At 36.6% G+C, this 17,812-nt stretch overlaps 2 protein-coding genes across 2 annotated transcripts; both read right to left on the bottom strand.

Moving 5' to 3' along the window:
- Window positions 1-922: 922 nt before the first annotated feature.
- Window positions 923-4,857, bottom strand: LOC111794854 (B3 domain-containing protein Os01g0234100). Its single transcript, XM_023677019.2, has 7 exons — window positions 4,471-4,857; window positions 4,269-4,349; window positions 3,711-3,742; window positions 3,436-3,598; window positions 3,146-3,352; window positions 2,079-2,169; window positions 923-1,989 (listed from the first exon to the last, which is right to left on the bottom strand). The coding sequence occupies exons 1-7, from the start codon at window positions 4,609-4,611 to the stop codon at window positions 1,226-1,228; spliced, it is 1,479 nt and encodes a 492-aa protein (XP_023532787.1). The 5' UTR covers window positions 4,612-4,857; the 3' UTR covers window positions 923-1,225.
- Window positions 4,858-6,094: 1,237 nt separating this feature from the next.
- On the bottom strand, window positions 6,095-7,891 carry LOC111794769 (uncharacterized). Its single transcript, XM_023676906.2, has 4 exons — window positions 7,304-7,891; window positions 7,120-7,169; window positions 6,655-6,843; window positions 6,095-6,559 (listed from the first exon to the last, which is right to left on the bottom strand). The coding sequence occupies exons 1-4, from the start codon at window positions 7,673-7,675 to the stop codon at window positions 6,490-6,492; spliced, it is 681 nt and encodes a 226-aa protein (XP_023532674.2). The 5' UTR covers window positions 7,676-7,891; the 3' UTR covers window positions 6,095-6,489.
- Between the last annotated feature and the right edge of the window lie 9,921 nt (window positions 7,892-17,812).

Genomic DNA, 17,812 nt, shown 5'->3' with positions numbered 1-17,812 from the left:
GCACAGTACAATAAAGGGGAAGCTGAGAAATATATATGAAAACCCTTTCGAGGACGATAGGATAATATCATTTTGATGAAATTAGTTGAGAGATGGAAATACGAAAAATGGTAACAAACAAAAATAAAGCTTCAATCAAACAAAAATTTAAATTCTTAATCTATATGCAAAATATCTACTAAATGCTTCATTGAGTGAGGTTGTTGCTTAACTCGAGTTGAAGTGATTGCAAAAGTGGTTAGGGGCGAACTTCCGAAGCTCTCGAAGGGAAAGGAATGTAATGAAAATTTGCTGCCACATTCTTAAACACGAGATAGAACTCAAATGTGTATTATTGTTGTATGAAATTTTGGCTGATCTTCTATATTGCGTTCTTATAATAATTAATATGAGATATGTTCTATTTATTTATTTATATTTTAGTTCAACAACATTTGGAAGTAGAGGATTCAAACCATGAACTCTTAGACAAGGTTGTATGTCAATTATCCTTGATTTATACACTTTAGCTATGAAGATGTTCATAACGTATGCAACCTCATTTCATGATATTACATTTCATGTATGCATTTATGCATTTATGCATTTTGAATACTTTTTGTTTGGGGCCATTTACTATATACTTTTAATACTCCACTCACCGAAGAAGAGAAAATACAAACATCATTAGCAAGGGATTGCTTGGTAGATTATGCATTTGAGTTATATTTTGGTCCAATCACGTTGAAAAATATTATTCGAATGAGTTTGATTGGCAAAATCACGAAATAGTTTGTCAACTATATATCACTATAGTTATTCGCCTAGTTAAATAACCTCCGACTATACGTAATTTTAAATATTTTTATCCAAAATATTGTACAGAGTTCATGCATGCATATGATATCAGACTACATGTTAAGCAAACAAGAAAAGTGGTAAATTAGTGGCAATTCTTTTTTGTGTTCATATCAATATGTAAGCCCTTGGCTGTAAAATATACATCAAAGCCCCCTTGTTTCTCTAAATCTTGAGACAGTTTTGGAAAGCTTAATTATACAATACAATACAATACAAGCCATGCATTTAAAAAGCCTATTTTTCAGACTAGACGTTTTCAGAAGCCATTTCCACGGTAGCAAAGATTCTTGTTGGTTAAATAAAAAGAAGCACAAAGCATTATTTAAGAATCCAAAGAAAGAAAAAGAAATAAAAAAATGTAAACAATTATGATGGGTTATATATATTACCATGGAGCAGAAACTTCTTCCAGGAACTTGGACTTGTACACCTCAGCTTTTGACTCTAAGCCATCGATGGCAGCTCCAAATTTATCACAAGCTTCCTTCAACTCAACAAGCTTTGTCTCAATGTTTCTGATTTCATCATGCACATGCACTTGGTCATTTTTAGCATCTACCAGCGTTCTTACATCCAACGCATTCTCCGACTCATAAGCAAGATTCGCCAGCCTATGGAGACGATTACGTAAGAACCCAACATTCATACCGAAGAGCTGAAAGGCTCGGAGGGTTTTGTCCCATGAAGAAAACTCCTCCCGTGAAGTAGAGAGGTCGCAAGCTTTAATGGCGTTGGCGATGGTTATTGTTTCGGAAATAACTCCGGTGACTAAGTTGCGGTTCATGCCTGGGATGAGATTTTCATGGAGAAACATGTCCTGACTGCAGCAAAGTTTATAATACCTCTTCCGCAGGTCTCTTGGCAGTTCTGCATTTATGGATATCCCATCGATTACAATGTTGAAGTCCTCGAAGCTTTTGACTTTCTTAAATGGAATCGCAGGCTGATAGAAGCTGAAAACCTCCACTATTTCTGAGACAACCTCTTCACTGGTATGTTCAGAATGCTCTGCTGCTACCTGCTGCCTTGGTCTTGACCTCAATGGGCTTGGATTTCTCAGCCTTTCAGTCGTGTCGGGTACACCAGACTTCGCTCGTTTCTTGATCGAAATGTCGCCAGCCGCGTCTCCCTTATTTTCAGCATCTTTTCCTGTAGTCGACATATGTTCAAGAGAATTGTGAATTGAACGTATACAAATTTGAAAATGGTATGAACAGAGTATCAGCGAATGGGCTTACCTGCATCACTTTGTTTAGTGTGAGACTCCAAATTTAGTAGGCCAAGGTTACCATCCATTTCTGTCACATCACATGTCCTTATAACATAAACCTACAGTAGAAGTAAATTATTGGGAGGCAACAAATAAGACATTGGTCATTAATAACCAAAAAAAGCACGCTAAAACACTTCGAAATGTCCACTTTCTGTGGAAAAAGTTTACTCAATTCAGTTTCAAGTCTAATTGTGTTTGATTCTGGGCTCATAAGCCATAACAATTGTAGTTCAGAATCGAATTTTAAACAGTGAGAAAAGAAATATAAGTGAAATCTAATCAGAAAAGGAATTTTCAACTGCAACCGTCTTAGGATTTTTGTAGAACTATAATATTAATTGTTAAAGAAATGTTAAGGCAGAACTTGATAATCATTTGATATTTTAATTTTTCTTATCACTTCTCTTCTTTTAAGAGAAAATTTGAATTTTTAGCCAAGTTCCAAAAAGAAAAACAAGTTTTTGAAAATAATTTTTTAGTTTCCAAAACTAGATAGTAGTATATTAGACTTACCTGGCTCTTCTGTTAGCCTTTCAATAAAAAACCAAGGCCTAAAACTTGAAGATTTAAAAAGTTGATTAAGACCCAGAATGTTTTTGCCAGGGTATGATGAAGATGATTGATTTTAGGTGAATGTTACTAACAAATATCCCAAAAATTAACTTAAATTTGATATGGATCTCTGGGAAGAAGCAACTCGAACCTAGCACTGTAGTTTTCTCATCTCAATATTCATAAACGCATGATAAAAAGTTGATATCTCTGGTCCAACAAAATAAAGGAGTTCACACATGAAGTGACATTCAAATGATTAACTTCTCAAAAAGGAGCTACCATCCGTTCATTCCCAAATCTGGTTAAACCAAAAAAAATTATCTTCTACAACATGGACTGAATTTTGAGGTCCAAATTAGTCATCCTGTCTGTCTATCGGATTAATATAGTTGATGTGTTTTATTCTGTTTTTTAACACAGAGTTCAACAAGTTGATGAACATCATACGCTATATAATGAAAAAATTCAAGATATTACCTTAAATTTTGTGGGCGCTACCAGTTGAAAGACAAGAACATCACCCTCAAGTAACTTGTGTGCAGCAGAAAATTGTCTCCATCCAGCACTCAACCCCGTCTTATGTGCGATATATTTTACTTGAAATTGTCTCCCAGCTTCATTTTCCAAGATCATTGTACTATCTCTTACTGGCAAGTATGACTTGCAGAATACCGCAGGAAGCCCCTGTTATTTAACAATAAACACACAAAATTACTTTACTAACTATAGAATTCAACTTAAAACCATGTATTTTTTACTAAGCCTACCATCCAAAAACAGCTAGCAACATGTGATCTGACCAATGACTTCACGAAGCTAGGAAATTCCTGTTCCAATTTTGATCGAACCTCAAGTGCTCGCATCACAGCGGACGATTTGAATTCCCCAGGTGAGCATTGCTCCTCATATGCTGCCTTATTTTGCTCAAAGCTTGAAAAACAAGAACATTAAATGATAGGTATGTTATGTGTATGCATGGACAATTATGCGTGCATTACACACAAATTGAACTGTCAACAAACATAGGCCATTATCCACCTACCTCATAAACTTCCCTCCAGGACCCGTTACAGCCTGCTCAAGCATCCACAAGAATTTTGGATCAGTGGGATCCTCAAAGTCCAACACTAATTATAATGATCACAAGTTGCAACAGAACAGAGCAGAGAGTATCAAACAGGTTCACAATGCAATTCAGTGATATGCTCCAGTCATTATTTTGATCTTTCTTATATCATCCATGATACAGGACATTCCATTTTACAAACCAGTAATAATTAATATTGGGGAAAACAGAACACCATGAGAAGAAAAATTCTAACTCCATTAACCGATATAAAACTACATCATAAACATTCGGAAGAAATGAATCTCCCCTCTTCATGTCCTGAAGTGATGTGCGATCATCATCATTATATTTTTACTCGACAACTCTATTCACGTCTTAGAATTCCAATTTGATTCCTCGATTAGATAAAATCAGATTTCTTCAGATAAGACATCTCCAGAGAGGTAATGCATACAAGAATGTTTCAGATAATTTATTTCCCTCTTAATACATAGAAAGGAAATGAAACACGAAAAACAAAGGGAGTCTCACATGGCTAGTTTTCCAATCCGCAAGTCTCTGTTTAACCTTCTGAAGCATCGGATTGTCCTCCATTTGCTTCCGCGTTTTACCCTAGGACCAATGCGTATCACCTATTGTTAATCTTAATGACAAAGAGGATCATAACCAGAAATTAAATCTCAGAACGATCAAAATGATTCCGTTCAGTTCATATCGAGAGAGGAATACAGACCGAGGAGGAAGCAAGCCTGTCCCGGGGGTTCCTGGACAACTGAGCAAGCGTCATGTCCCCGTCGTCGTCCTCCACCTCGAGCACCGCGGCCACAGAAGATCTCAAGGATACGGCGTTTTTACCAGTGCCTTCATACTCCATTTGGCTTGGAGAAGATCAACCATCCATGGCCGTTAAGCATCGCGATTGTGCAACAAACAAACGCGTGAGAGGGGAACCCAAATGGAGAAAATCAATCAGAAGAAGTAGGTCCACCTCTGAAATAGAAAACGAAATTTCGTTGTTGTTCTTATGTTGGACGCGGTGGGATTGACGGACGGTGCTGGTTTGTTAGAGAGTTAGTTATTGGCGTTGGATATGTCCTCCGTACCCGTCTGCAAGGGGACGAAATCCCTAAGCAACTATATAATTATGTACCTCATTTCCATGGTTCCAATTTTAATTTTAAAATCCGTTTTGTTGTGTAAAGTAAAATCAAATGAATTATTGAAATGTAGTGATGGGTGGATGATGAAAGTCCTCGTCCGCTTTTAAAGGTGTAGGATGATAAAAGTCTCACATCCGCTAATCTAGAGAGAATGATCATGGGTTTATAATCAAATAATACACGGCTCAAAATGGACAATATCATACCATCTGGAGAGGGGGAGGTGTTGGATGATGAAAGTCACACATCGGCTAATTTAGGGAATGATCATGGGGAAGCCCAACCTCTCCATTGTGTAGAGTCGTATTCATCTAACATGGTATCAGAGCCATGCCCTAACTTAGTCGTGCCAATAGACTAATAAATCCTCAAATATCGAACAAAGGACTCCAAAAGAAAAGCAGTTAAGCCTCCTCGAAGGCAATAAAAAATAACTAAGACTCCTTTAGGAGTCGAGACATGGTATCATGGCATTAGAGCGATACCCTAAACTTAGTCGTACCAATAAATTGGTAAATCCTCAAATATCGAACAAATGACTCTAAAAGAAAAGGAGTCGAGCCTTGAGTAAGGAGAGGCGCACTTTCTTTGGGGCGGAATTACATGAAACCTGCAGCAGATCATACCCTGAAGAACTCACCGTCCTTGCAATCATAAAAATTGTAACAGAAAGCAACACTTTTTTCTTTTCTTTTTTAGTAAATAATATAAATAAAACTAATTTCTTATTATTTAAAAAAAGAAGAAAGGCGTCCGATTTTTGTTTCGTCTCCCACATCGGCCCGCCCATATCAGGGAATCTAATTCCATGTGCAACTTTATCCTTCTCTTTTTACATATAGCTATCCCTACACCCCCATGCCACCAAACCTTGCCACTCAAAATAATAATAATAATAATAATAATAATAATAATAATAATAATAATATATAAAAAAGAAAACAAAATAAATTAAACTCACAATAATGGAATCAACCAGGACCAGTACCAGTACCAGTACCAGTACCGCCCCGACCTCTACACATTGATTACGTATATACAGTATAACAGACAGACAGATTTTTGTTTTTGTTTCTTAAACAGTATGTGCATGGCCAAGATAGAATACAAAAGAACATGAAATGAAGAGAAGAAGAAAGAGTTAAAAGAAAGAGCATAAGAAACAAAATTATGTAAGCAGAAGGACAAATGAAAGGGGAGTTTCTAATGTGTCAAATTTTAATTAGAAATAAATGAAATCAGGAGGAATTTTCAGACTGGGAATCGTACTAAGAATCTTTTTTTGTGCTACTCTTCCTGATTCTCTAACGAATTTACAATTTCTTTTTTTTTGTTTTTTTTTTTTTGTTTTTTTTTTTTTTTTCTTCCCTCTGAACAATCGTACGAACAACAAATTAACTTGGCTTTCTACTTTTACACGATGATTGTGCAAACGCTTACTGTACAAAATTTGAAGCAAGCAGAGAGAAGGAGGAGAAGGAAGACTACAAAGAAAGGTAGAATTGAATGATGATTAGTACGTACTAATTATGGAGGATTAAGCTAAAATATGAGTGTTCACAGCAATGGTGTTCTTCAGTTTGTTTTCTCTTTTATGGCTTTAATCGAATCCATTCGTAACGTCCTTCCAACGGAACGTCCTCAACAATGTCGTAATTATACCTGCAATTGTGATCATAATTCCTTTTCAAACTCTGTTAATTTCTTCGTAGCTAGAACAAAAATTGAAGAACCTAGGGCGGCTCCGTTTAACTTACTTCTCTGCGAAACGTTTCTGGATTTTTTTCTCGGCGGCGGTGAAGAATTCTTCGAGCTCCGATTCCGCTGGCTTCTTCATTGACGACGACGAAGATCCATTGCCGGAAGTTGCCTTGGTTTTCATTGCCAGAGACTCCATATCGCCGGACATCGTTGATTGGAAATGGCTAGACGGAGTCGTTTCTCTCCTGCAAGAAGACGAAAAAGAAGAATGGAGTGTGAAGAAGATTTATGCGACTGTAATCGCGAACTCTGTATTTATGAACGAAAGAGAGAGGGAGAGGGAGAGGAGGAGAGAGAAATTAAATTCACAAACGGAAACAATTCATTAATTAGTTTAATGGAGGTCAAGTCCGTTTCTAAACACTCTTTCTTCGAATTTTGAATTCAAAAAAAAGAAAAAAAAAAAAAAAACAGATCGAGATTATAGTAGGAAATTAAGAAGTTCGTGCGATATTAAAAACCTTTCTCTGCTAGATTTGTACGCGATTCCATGTTCATCTTTTTCCTCATCCTGCAAAAAGTATTATGAACAACAAAATTTTCAAAAACACAAAATGAAATAAAATAAAATATAGAAAACTTCAGAATTCACAAAAACAAACAAAACAAACAACTCCAAATCTATTTAGAGTTCAAAAGTGTCACCTCCAGATCTACAAACTTGCTACTCTCCTCAACAACCTCACTGCAACCGTTACTTGAGCAGCAAAAAGCGGACGCATCGTCATCGGAGATAGGACTAGTAGAGCTCCTCTCCTCCGTCGACGTCGTGCTCGGCTGCCGGAGAGAACTCTCCAGCGGCAAAACAAGGCGGCGTCTCCGTCTCGGGAGCTTGACAAACGACGTCGTGGCGGTGGAGAAGTGAAAGTCAGTTCCAGCGGTGATCTGCCTCTTGTTAGCGGAAGTGGAGGTGGAGGAATGCGGTACATCCTCCAAATCAGGTGGATGTCTGGTAGTCCTCCTGACGTCCACCTCCATGACTGCAATCTCTGCAACTGCTCTACATTTCCTCACCATCTGAATTTGTGATGCGTCTTAGAATTGGTTGGTGTGATTTTGGTGGCTCAAGAGTACGAAAAACAGAGAGAGTGGAAGAGAGCCGGAGATGGAGATGGAGAGAGAGAGAGAGAAAGAGACTGCGTGTGTGAGTGACTGTCTCTCAGACGGTGATGCTGATGGTGAGACTGATGACGACCTTTCCGTTCAACCTTTCGGAATTGCCTTTTTATTTTCCCTAAATTTTAAAAATTGTAATATCCCTGACTATATTTATTTAGTAAATTCTCTCTAATATGTTTTATTTAATAGATTTATAATTCCGCTTGAATTAAAAAATATATATTTTTTTTTCTTTATCGTAAATTTGGGTAGAACTCGGACCCCCCCCCCCCCCCCCCCCCCCCCCCCCCCACACCGGACCCCGTTTTGGAAAATGACGGGGGACTTTGTAAACGGGGATATTTGACGGCGCCGTTATGGGAATCGGGATGGCCCACTGCGCCATTCATTTACTGACACGTGCCGTTACAGTAAATTGCGACGACGATCTGTTCTGATACCTAGAACAGTTTCGAACGGTACGGATCGGGCGGTTAATAAATATCCTAAAAAATCCCGTTCAGTGAGAAACCGGTGTGGAGCATAATTATTGTGTGCATCCTTAAATTACATTCATACCCTTCATTTTGATTTGAAAAACTAACAAATTCAAACACAAATTTTAAATAACATATTTCTAAATAAAATGTTTGAAATCAAATGAGTAGTCGAAAATTTATAAAAAGTATTTTTTAATGTCAAGTTATCTCAACCTCGTAAAATTTAAAATTTAATTACTTAAGTATAAATTGATACTAAAAAAAGTAAGACAACTACAAATTATCTTTCGACTTTGAAAATTTTAGTACTAATGATGTTAGCTCTACACCACTGCTGGGCCTTGTGGCATATGTGAGCTATCCCATAGCACATACGTGTGTTATTGTGTGATCAAATATTGCAAGAAGAGCGTCTTATGTATTTCTTTGAAAATGAGTTTTTCTACGACAATGTTAGATGACATGGAGTGTGCCAAACTTGTGCCCCACCCATTAAGTTAGAAGTTGATATATAGGGCCACTCTCTAGTATGTATTCGTAGATGACTCAGAATGGACATAGAAGGGTTCATGGCTCGATAATACTCAAATGAATGGATGTTTGATGTGTTTCAACGATAAGGTTAACTCATAGGTTGATTCTTGATAAGTGTGTCTAAGCAAATAGTAAAGATCGATGACATCCAAGACTTGAGATGAGAGCACAAAGCATGGACCGTATTGTTGAGAATCACGATGGCGAGATAAGATGAGACGTTACATTTGAAAGACTTGAATCTAGTATAGAGACAAAGTCGAACAATTCAAATGATTTGTATTTGATCGGCAGAAGAGAACCTCGTCTAAAATCCAATGAAACAGCAAAGGTGGACAAAAAATAAAAATGGAGCTTAAGTTCTCCTTAAAGCTTATAAAATTTAAAATATTATAGTAGTGACTAGAATGCTTGTCTTGAAACCTTAGGAACAACTTTTCAAAATAATAGAGTTATTAATGAAATAAAAAATAAAGTTCATGGATATTTTTTATAATTTGGCTACTTTTAAAAATATATTGTGTAACACTCGAGCCTGATGTCACAATCGCACGCTTTTAGACAACGGGACGGTTATTGTGATGCAATTGTTCTAACCTAGCGAACAAGTCAGCCGTGTAAAATCGTATTAGACAATTCGAAAGCATGCTCGAGCCTCTTCACGTTTTGAAAGAAAATATTTTATAAAACATGGGCGAGAAAAATACTTGAAACCAAGTTTAAAGATCAATTGCATTAGAAACATGTAGGCAAGAGAGATTACAATACTTGGTAGGGGGAGATTTGATGACTACTTGGCCCCTATAGTACATTTTGAGATGATTAATGTCTAGAAGAAGTAGACATGATTTCACTGAATGATCGTACATACATAAAATATAATAGCATAATAATACAATATGAAAGGAAGTAATAGGGTTTGGCATGACATCGGCATGCGACCACCACAAACAACACGTATGAACAAGTATGACCATGACATCCTCCTCTCCTAATTGGTTGACGTCTCTGTCAACCAAATATGTTCGAACTTAACCATGTGGATCACAGTGGAGTCTAGATCTTTGGCGTTGTTTTGGTTGCATGCATGTTTCGAATGTTAAGAGGAGAGGCTTGGGCATATTGTAATTGTTTTTAGAATATGCGTTGAGTATATTCTAAATGAATAAGGACCCATCATTACAATATTGGTTTATTAGAACTCCATTTCAGTTGCATTGGTTGTTCAATCACTTGTATCCATGTGGATATATATAGGCTATTGCACTTTTGATCACTTTATGAAATAGATATCTCTTCTCTTCGTGATCATTACCATCTCGGTTTACTTTCTTTTGTAAACTTTGTGAAGCACTTTCTAGTTGATAGACATGTTGTCTCCTTCACCATCTTTTCAAAATGTTGTCATGTAGGAGGACAACTACCTTTCTTGCCACACTCACCTTGCTGCTTAGGATTTCAACCAAATTTGTTTCTAAATTTCACCACAATTTTGTTCAATTTACGTCTCTGAGTGTGTTAACCATGACAAAGCTGACAAATTTGGATATGATTTTTGGATTTATATTCTGATTTTCCTTCAAATTCGAGAGTTTTTCTTGGAATTAAGTTTTGAATTTTTAGTACGTTGATATTGGAGGGATTTTGTACAATTTTTTTTTTTTTTTTTTTTTTTTGAAGGAAGTCCGAGTTGATTCCGACCAAAAAGTTAAATTCCGATGAACGTCAAGAAGCTGATTTTTTTTTTTTTTTTTTTTAAAGTTTTAGTTTTTGACGATCTTTGGACTCAATTATTTGTTGTTGTGATTGATAAAAAAATTATGAGAAAAATACCCTAGGAAAGATGGTATAAAAGTCTACCATTGTCGTGAAAAAATTAAGTTAATAGAAAGTTATGAAAATCAAAGAAAATAGAAAAGAATAAAAAACTCATTTGAAAATCTTGAAATTTTGACGAATGAGTTAAATGTGTAGCTGACAGCACGTGAGTGAGAGATTTCAGATGTTTTGGAGCTTTTAACATGTGGAAGAGCTATCTCGGGAAGGTACGCACTATCCATATAAGTAACCACATGGACTTTAGGCAATTAACACTTGTAGGGATCGCTAGGACGTACTAACATGCTAGCATTCCTTATCTTAGGTGGTTAGATAATTCATGTTAAGGAGTTGAGAAGAACAGTTTTGAATGAGTATGTACTGTATGTATGTTATGGTAAAATTACTGTTATGCCCGTAAATTGAGATTTTTGAGAACCATGTTGGGAAAGGTTAGAAAGAAAATTGCATGATTTGAATACAAGTTGGACAATATGAATGAGTGTGGTATGCAAGAGGTAAGAAATTACAAAAATGCCCCTATGATGAGATTTGTGATGAGTGATGTTTTATATGTTTTCCAGAAAGGAGGATGAGCTATTGTGATCTATAATTCGGATGATTGATAGATGTTATCTCCCCGTTGAGCTTGCTTTCTTGTATGAGTGCATGAAATAGTATGTATTTCTCCAAGTGTTTGACGGTGTGTTCTCTCTATAAAGCATGTCTATCTACACGAAGCTAGGGCACTAGAGTTAGGTTGGCTAGCGATGACCTAGGTCAAGACGCCTCCAGTAGACTGAGCGTCTTAAGATCGTGAGCAACAGTCAGAGGGTCTAGACCCTAGTGCTCCCTAACTAAGAAAGACTCTAGGAGTCAGAATAGAGCAGCGTCGACTCAGAATAGGCCTCCTCGGTTCCTAGATATGACTAGATAAAGTTTGAAGTGTGGATTACGTGCTTAGGCGATCGGTAAGAATATCTCCCTAACAAAGCATGCATGAGAGAACTTAGTTGAGATTAGGATGCTACAACTAGTGCGATTTACATGTTGACCAATGGGTCAGTACGTTTCAAGTAGACCTTGTATCTTAGGATCGTGAATGATTAGAGGTTTAGACCTGTGTGCACCTAGAGATTAATTTGACCCGAGGAGCTAACCCCGAACATCCTGGAAACGAGAGATGAGATTTAAATCGCCTAGCGAATAACCTAGGAGACCTCCATGGCATCCAGAAATGACAAAGGTAGCCTCTTAGGTCGATAGCAACTGGTATAGTGTTTGAGGACCCCCATTTCCCTTTCAACTCCGGTATGGTACCATTGAGCTAAGCGTGAGGCTGATTAGGGATGTGTAACTCGGTGCTTTGATAGATTATCCTGCACGATGGATCTGTCCTGTGGTAGGGCGTTGATCATGTAGGTAGTGAGTGGTTACCTTGAAGGGAGGATTTGTCCTATGGTAGGGCGTTAATCATGCGGGTAGCTAGTGACGCTGACACGTATCGGGGGATAGCGCCCCCCAACCTAGGGCAACTTCATGGCTTGTAGAATAGGTTTGCCAACTAACCTCCCATGGATAACGAGCAGGCTAGCACTCACCCTGATGTCCCCACCTGGTACGGAGTCTATAAAGGTAGCTCCTCATCATTGGATACCGGTTACTGCTGCGTAGGCTAGGCTAGTTACCCAAGACTGTCTACAACAAGAGCAATACACCTAGAGCCTAAAGTCAAGGCTGTAATCACCTGCTAGGACATGGATGCGATGAGAGCGTACAAGTAGGTTGTTTACTGAATATTTTTATACTCATCATTTTTCCCTTTTTTTCAGGCGTTCATAGGTTGCCAGCCGAGCTGGTGGAGCGTTTGAGAGCTGTGTGGTCACAGAGGAGATCATTCCGGAGTCTCAGTCCATTTTTACATTTTGAAGTCTTTTGTATTTTGTTTTATAATTGTATTCCCCATTTGTAATATTTTAAGCAACCTGGTCTTATAATTGGATTTAATTTTATACTGAATTTTGGTGTTGTATGTTTGTTTTTATTTCGATTTAAGCCTAAAAAATAAAATCAATGTCATAACTTGTTTCTAGATCATGTAAGGTGACTCAATTTAGAATAAGTTTTTAAATCTTGTTTCTATATTTTTTATCTAAAAGATAATCTATTTCTAGCATTTTTCTCTTCATTGATCCGAATTTTGTATAAGGAGGTGTTAATTTATTTGATTCAATAATTCTTTATTCAACAAAAGCTTGGATCATTAGGTTGAGGATTATGATTGCCTTATCACCTTGCACCCCAGGATTGTGAGTGGCGATCAGAGCTCGAGGAGTTAGTCTTAGATGTTCTAGAAAAAAAAGATAAGGTTTTAATCGCCTAGATGCCCGTAAGAACCTAGTACACCTCCATGACATCCAAAAATGACAAAGGTAGTTGTTTAGGTCATTAGTAGCATGCACATTGTCATCAATTTAAAGGTACCATCTTACTCTCCGCTACCCTTTCCACTCCAATACTCCTACCATCGAGTTTTCACTCTAGTACTTGTACTATCGAGTTTCCGCTCTAGTACTCGTACTATCGAGCTAGGCATGAGCCGACTAGGATTGTATGACCTAACAGTTCAATTGGATTATCTCACAGCAAAATTCATCTTGAAAGAGGACGTGGAATCACACGAGTAATCTTAGTAGTTGACAAGCACATAGGGTGGTTTCCTCAACCTTGGGTGACAATATGGTCTTGTGGGAAAGCTCATCCGCTAACCTCCCATAGATGACAAGTAGACTAGCACACACCATATTGTCCTCACCAGAGAGAGGGAGTTTTACAAGGTAGTGCCTCAACTTAGAACACTGGTTCCACACTGCATAATCAAAACAAGTTACCCTAAGTCAAAGAAGAGAAGACTAGTTCACCCAGAGATGAGACTTGTCGCTCAATAGATCGCTCAAAAGGGTGAACCGCCTCTAAACTCAAAGTTGAGCTCGTGGCCACAATAAGGAGAGAAGAGGGCGTGGCCGTGAAATCGGTAGACAATACCTTACAAACTTATGACGATTCCAACCCCTAAACGAACAAGAATATCATCAAGTGTTACCCTTGTAAAAAAAGGCATTATGCGTTAGAGTGCCGCAACAAGAAAAGCAATGAGGATGCAAACCTCACATTCACCCAAGATTAAAAGCGGGTGTTGATACTTGCCAAGAAGATGCCCAATCTGTTGATACTCAATAAAAAAAGAAGATTATAGCAAACTTCGTTACAAACGGAGAAGACCGAGTGGAGACCACCATATGGTACCTAAGCGAATAACCACACGACCTAATGACTTAAGGAGCTTGTATTGTTTGTAGAGTTGAATCAGCTTTGAGGTCTGCGAGCAGAACGTAGTAACGCTAGGGAGAGCGACATGACGGCATCCAAAATATGAAAGGAGGCACGCTCCCAAAGTTCTGAAGAAGTGACAGCTCAATCATTTTTTATGCTTTATTCTGTTTGTAGCAGTTTATTGTTTTATTATTTTGTGTAGACCCCTGTAGAGAAACTCTACAGTGATTTTTAATGTTTATTGTGAGATTGAGGGTTTTTTCTGTGTTATTTATCCCAAGCTGCTAATTGTTGTACGTTTTTCAGGCGTTATTTGGATCTGCTTTGTGGCGTTAATTGGAGGTCTCCACCTATTTGTCATGTGTCCAGCCATCTTTCCTCAGTTTATGACATTTAGCTGTTGTTATGTGTCTCTGAATCTGTCATTATTTTATGCTACATCACCATGTCTTCTTTCCTCACTATATGGAATGCGACTCTGATTCATTTTAAGACTACGTTGGGGCTCGCTATAATGTTTATGAATGTTTATTGATGAGTATGCATGATGATGAAGAATTACTCACTATTAATGTCCCTAGAAGCATTACAGGAGCTCGAAAAACTCATGTTTGGATTGATGTTATATGACCTAGAGTATATGTATGACGAATTAGTGAGCGTTAGCTTCTATTTTATCTTTCCTTGGTTAGTCATCAAACCTCCCCTCGACTAACTATTGTCATCTCTCTTGTCTACGTGTTTTCAATGCAATCAATATTTACCCTGTTTTCTTTAGAACTATTTTCAACTCATTTCTCGCTCACATTCTGTAAGAACATTTTTTACTCAAAACGTGATTCGAGGTTCCACCTTATGTCGAGATTCTCTGCAAAATCCAATTTTCATAAAGCTAACTTGTTTGCTGCGTTAGAACAAGTACGGCATGATCGTTGTCCCACTGCCAAAAGATTGTGGTTGTGAGAGATGCTTTTTCAAAAAAAAAAAAAAAAAAAAAAATCAAATGGATCTCAAGAAACCTTTGAATGCTATGTTATTTTGAATATCTTATTATATTTATTTCTTTCGTGTTTTATTTTTTTTTAGTAAAGATATACATTCAATTCAACCTACCACTAAACCGACTCAATCTGAATTATAGGAGTTAGTTGGATTAAATTAGTATTTTGGATTGGATTGGATTAATTTTCTGAACCCGAATAAATTGATTCGATTCAAGTTCACGAGACAAAACCTCATAATTGATCCAAACCAAACAAAATCTTTTAGTATACATTAAAATTTTTGGTGTATTCATATGTATACTAGCGGTAATTTAGCCTTATTAAAAATGCTTCAGGAGTGGTTCAAAATATAATTTTGTTTAGTAAAAACAAAAATCATTTTTTATTTCATAAATTTCTCTTTTAAGAATAAAAACATATTTCATACTATTTTTAAACAATAAATTAACGAATTCGTACAGTTTATACAATTTTAAATATGAATAAACTAACCAACAATCATGAATCATCCACAAATAACATAATAAATTAACAAACAATTGATTACGATTTATGTAAATATTTAGGTTACTTTGAAAGAAAAGCATATTGTGTTTAAAGTTCATAGATTATACATATAGTTGAGTAATTTAAAATATATTAGATTTCATTTAACGGATTCTCGAATGAATTTTTTGAAATTGAGAATTTCTATCTTTGTGTTGTCGGGAAGCCACTCTGAAAATTTCTTTAGAATTTACTTTCAATCCATCATTTATCTCATTAGGCATGATGGGAAATAAATAATTTTAAATACCGAGTTTTATGAAAAGTTGCCCAAAATGTTTTGACAGTTCTAATGTTTATTGTAACGTTCGAGATCTCATGTCATACATAAAAAAAACATAATAATAATAATAATTTTTATAGTATTTTTCATTTTTTTTTGTTAGGCATAGTTTCTTTAAATTAATTATTTTTATTATGTTTTTAATTTTATGATCTATTTTCTATTTTTCTTATTTTTAGAATTACCAATTGCTCATTAAGTACTCATGTTTAATCGTATTTAGTTGTCTTTAGTTCTATGAAAATATTGAATTATGTTAGGAGGTTACAATTTTTGCTTATTGTTGATCATAAATTTATTTTTTTTTGAATGATTATAGATTAATTTGGATTTGTTTTTAAACTTTTAATATATTTTATCTAAGATTGTATCGAATAATTATCAATGGTGGATAAATAAAACTTGTTAAAAAATTAATTTTCTTCTAACAACTGCCTAACCTAAATCGAAAATAAATGGTCGAATTAGATTGTTTAGTAGCTACCGATGTGAGAATATATATGAAATATAGGTTGCTATACGAAATCTTTCTATCGGCTAAATTTGTAGTCACAGTTAAAACGAATCTAGGAACATATGTCGTGACACTTTTTGTGTCCCCATAAATACATGTCACATGGTACACGTCTCAACCGATCCAAGTTCGCCAACACCAATTCATGGGCACACTTTATCGTTCAATTATTCGATTATTTCATCTCCACTCTACTATATTTAAATTTCATTTAGAAATTAAATTATAGGTTTACTATCATAAAGCTTGTCTTAAATTTTTTTCATATAAATTTATAAAATTTTAACAATTGTGCTATCTGAGTTCTAATTATTTTTTTAATTTAACACATTTTTAATCTTTTAACTATTTCTTTCTTCTTCTTCTTTTTTCTAGCAAATAATTAGACATCAAGATAACATATTAATTAGGTTTAATTGACCATTATTAACCTTAAAAAGATCCATAAATTATTAAAATTAACCAAAATTATTTATTATACCCAAAATCAAAATTTTAGAATTCATTTTAAAAGGTGAAAACAAGATAAATTAAAAAATTTAGATAATAAAATTATTTGTAGCAGGATCTCGCAATCAGTTTCCACATTCTTATAACATTCCTCTCTCCAACTAATGTTAGATCTCACAATTTACTGAGGCCCGAGCGTCATTATTGACAGAGGTTTCCACTCTTACAAGGAACCTCGCTAGGAGAGCACAATCCACCAAGGGCCCAGTGTCCTCGCTAGGAGAGGTTTCTACATCCTTATAATGTTCTCTTTTCCAACTCAAGTGGGATCTCATAATCCACCGACAGTCCAACAGATGTGGTATCTCACGATCTACCCTTTTTTTTTTTTATTTTACCTTCAGCCTTATCTATAAATTCCCAACGCACATCACAAACCCTCACACCTTTGAATTCCGCAACGAAAAAAAAAGAGGCAAATGGGCATCAATCCAACTTGGGTACTGCCAGTTCTAGCCTTGGGAGTTCAGCAGCAGCCAGAGATTTTTTACGTTTTCACAACAAGGCAAGGGCGGAGGTGGGGGTGGAGCCACTGCAGTGGAGCCAAAATCTAGCCAATCTCACAGGTCGCCTCGTCCGATTTCAACGCAACCAAAAGAGCTGCAATCCCGCTGACGTGACCCGCTTCCGGTACGGCGGGAATCAGGATTGGTCGAATCGACCGGTACAGTGGCCGGGTGTGGCGGTGGGGGGGGGGGGGGGGGGGTTGAAGAGAAGGCGTTTTACAATCACACGAGCAACACGTGCAAGGAGGGTCGCCGATGTGGGGCTTATACTCAGGTAGTCTGCCGGAAGACGAAGGAAGTGGGGTGTGGTCAAGCGACGTGTCGGAAGGAACGGATTAGTTTGACCATTTGTTTCTATAATCCTCCTGCAAACGGAATCGGTGAGAGACCGTATTAGAGGATAAGGCTGTGTCGTAACATTGCAATTCCATTAGAACATATTATTGAATTACGTGTATCAATATTCATGGTCAAAAGCGAAAGAACGGTATTGGTTTGAGAAACAAAT

This window comes from Cucurbita pepo, chromosome 5, assembly GCF_057944985.1.
Source record: "Cucurbita pepo subsp. pepo isolate OVF chromosome 5, ASM5794498v1, whole genome shotgun sequence".
NCBI classification, from domain to species: Eukaryota; Viridiplantae; Streptophyta; class Magnoliopsida; order Cucurbitales; family Cucurbitaceae; genus Cucurbita; species Cucurbita pepo.
Note: the sequence above shows the minus strand (reverse complement) of the source record. Positions and strands in the feature narration are given on the sequence as shown.

Excerpts from the sequence above, each read along its gene's own strand:
- LOC111794769 (XM_023676906.2), bottom strand. The coding sequence starts at position 7,675 with ATGGTGAGGAAATGTAGAGCAGTTGCAGAGATTGCAGTCATGGAGGTG. Across the intron at positions 7,170-7,303 it reads GCAAGTTTGTAGATCTGGAG|GATGAGGAAAAAGATGAACA; the intron begins GTGACACTTTTG and ends TACTTTTTGCAG. Across the intron at positions 6,844-7,119 it reads TACAAATCTAGCAGAGAAAG|GAGAGAAACGACTCCGTCTA; the intron begins GTTTTTAATATC and ends GTCTTCTTGCAG.
- LOC111794854 (XM_023677019.2), bottom strand. The coding sequence starts at position 4,611 with ATGGAGTATGAAGGCACTGGTAAAAACGCCGTATCCTTGAGATCTTCT. Across the intron at positions 3,743-4,268 it reads CGGATTGGAAAACTAGCCAT|GCTGTAACGGGTCCTGGAGG; the intron begins GTGAGACTCCCT and ends ATGCTTGAGCAG. Across the intron at positions 2,170-3,145 it reads TAGCGCCCACAAAATTTAAG|GTTTATGTTATAAGGACATG; the intron begins GTAATATCTTGA and ends CTTCTACTGTAG.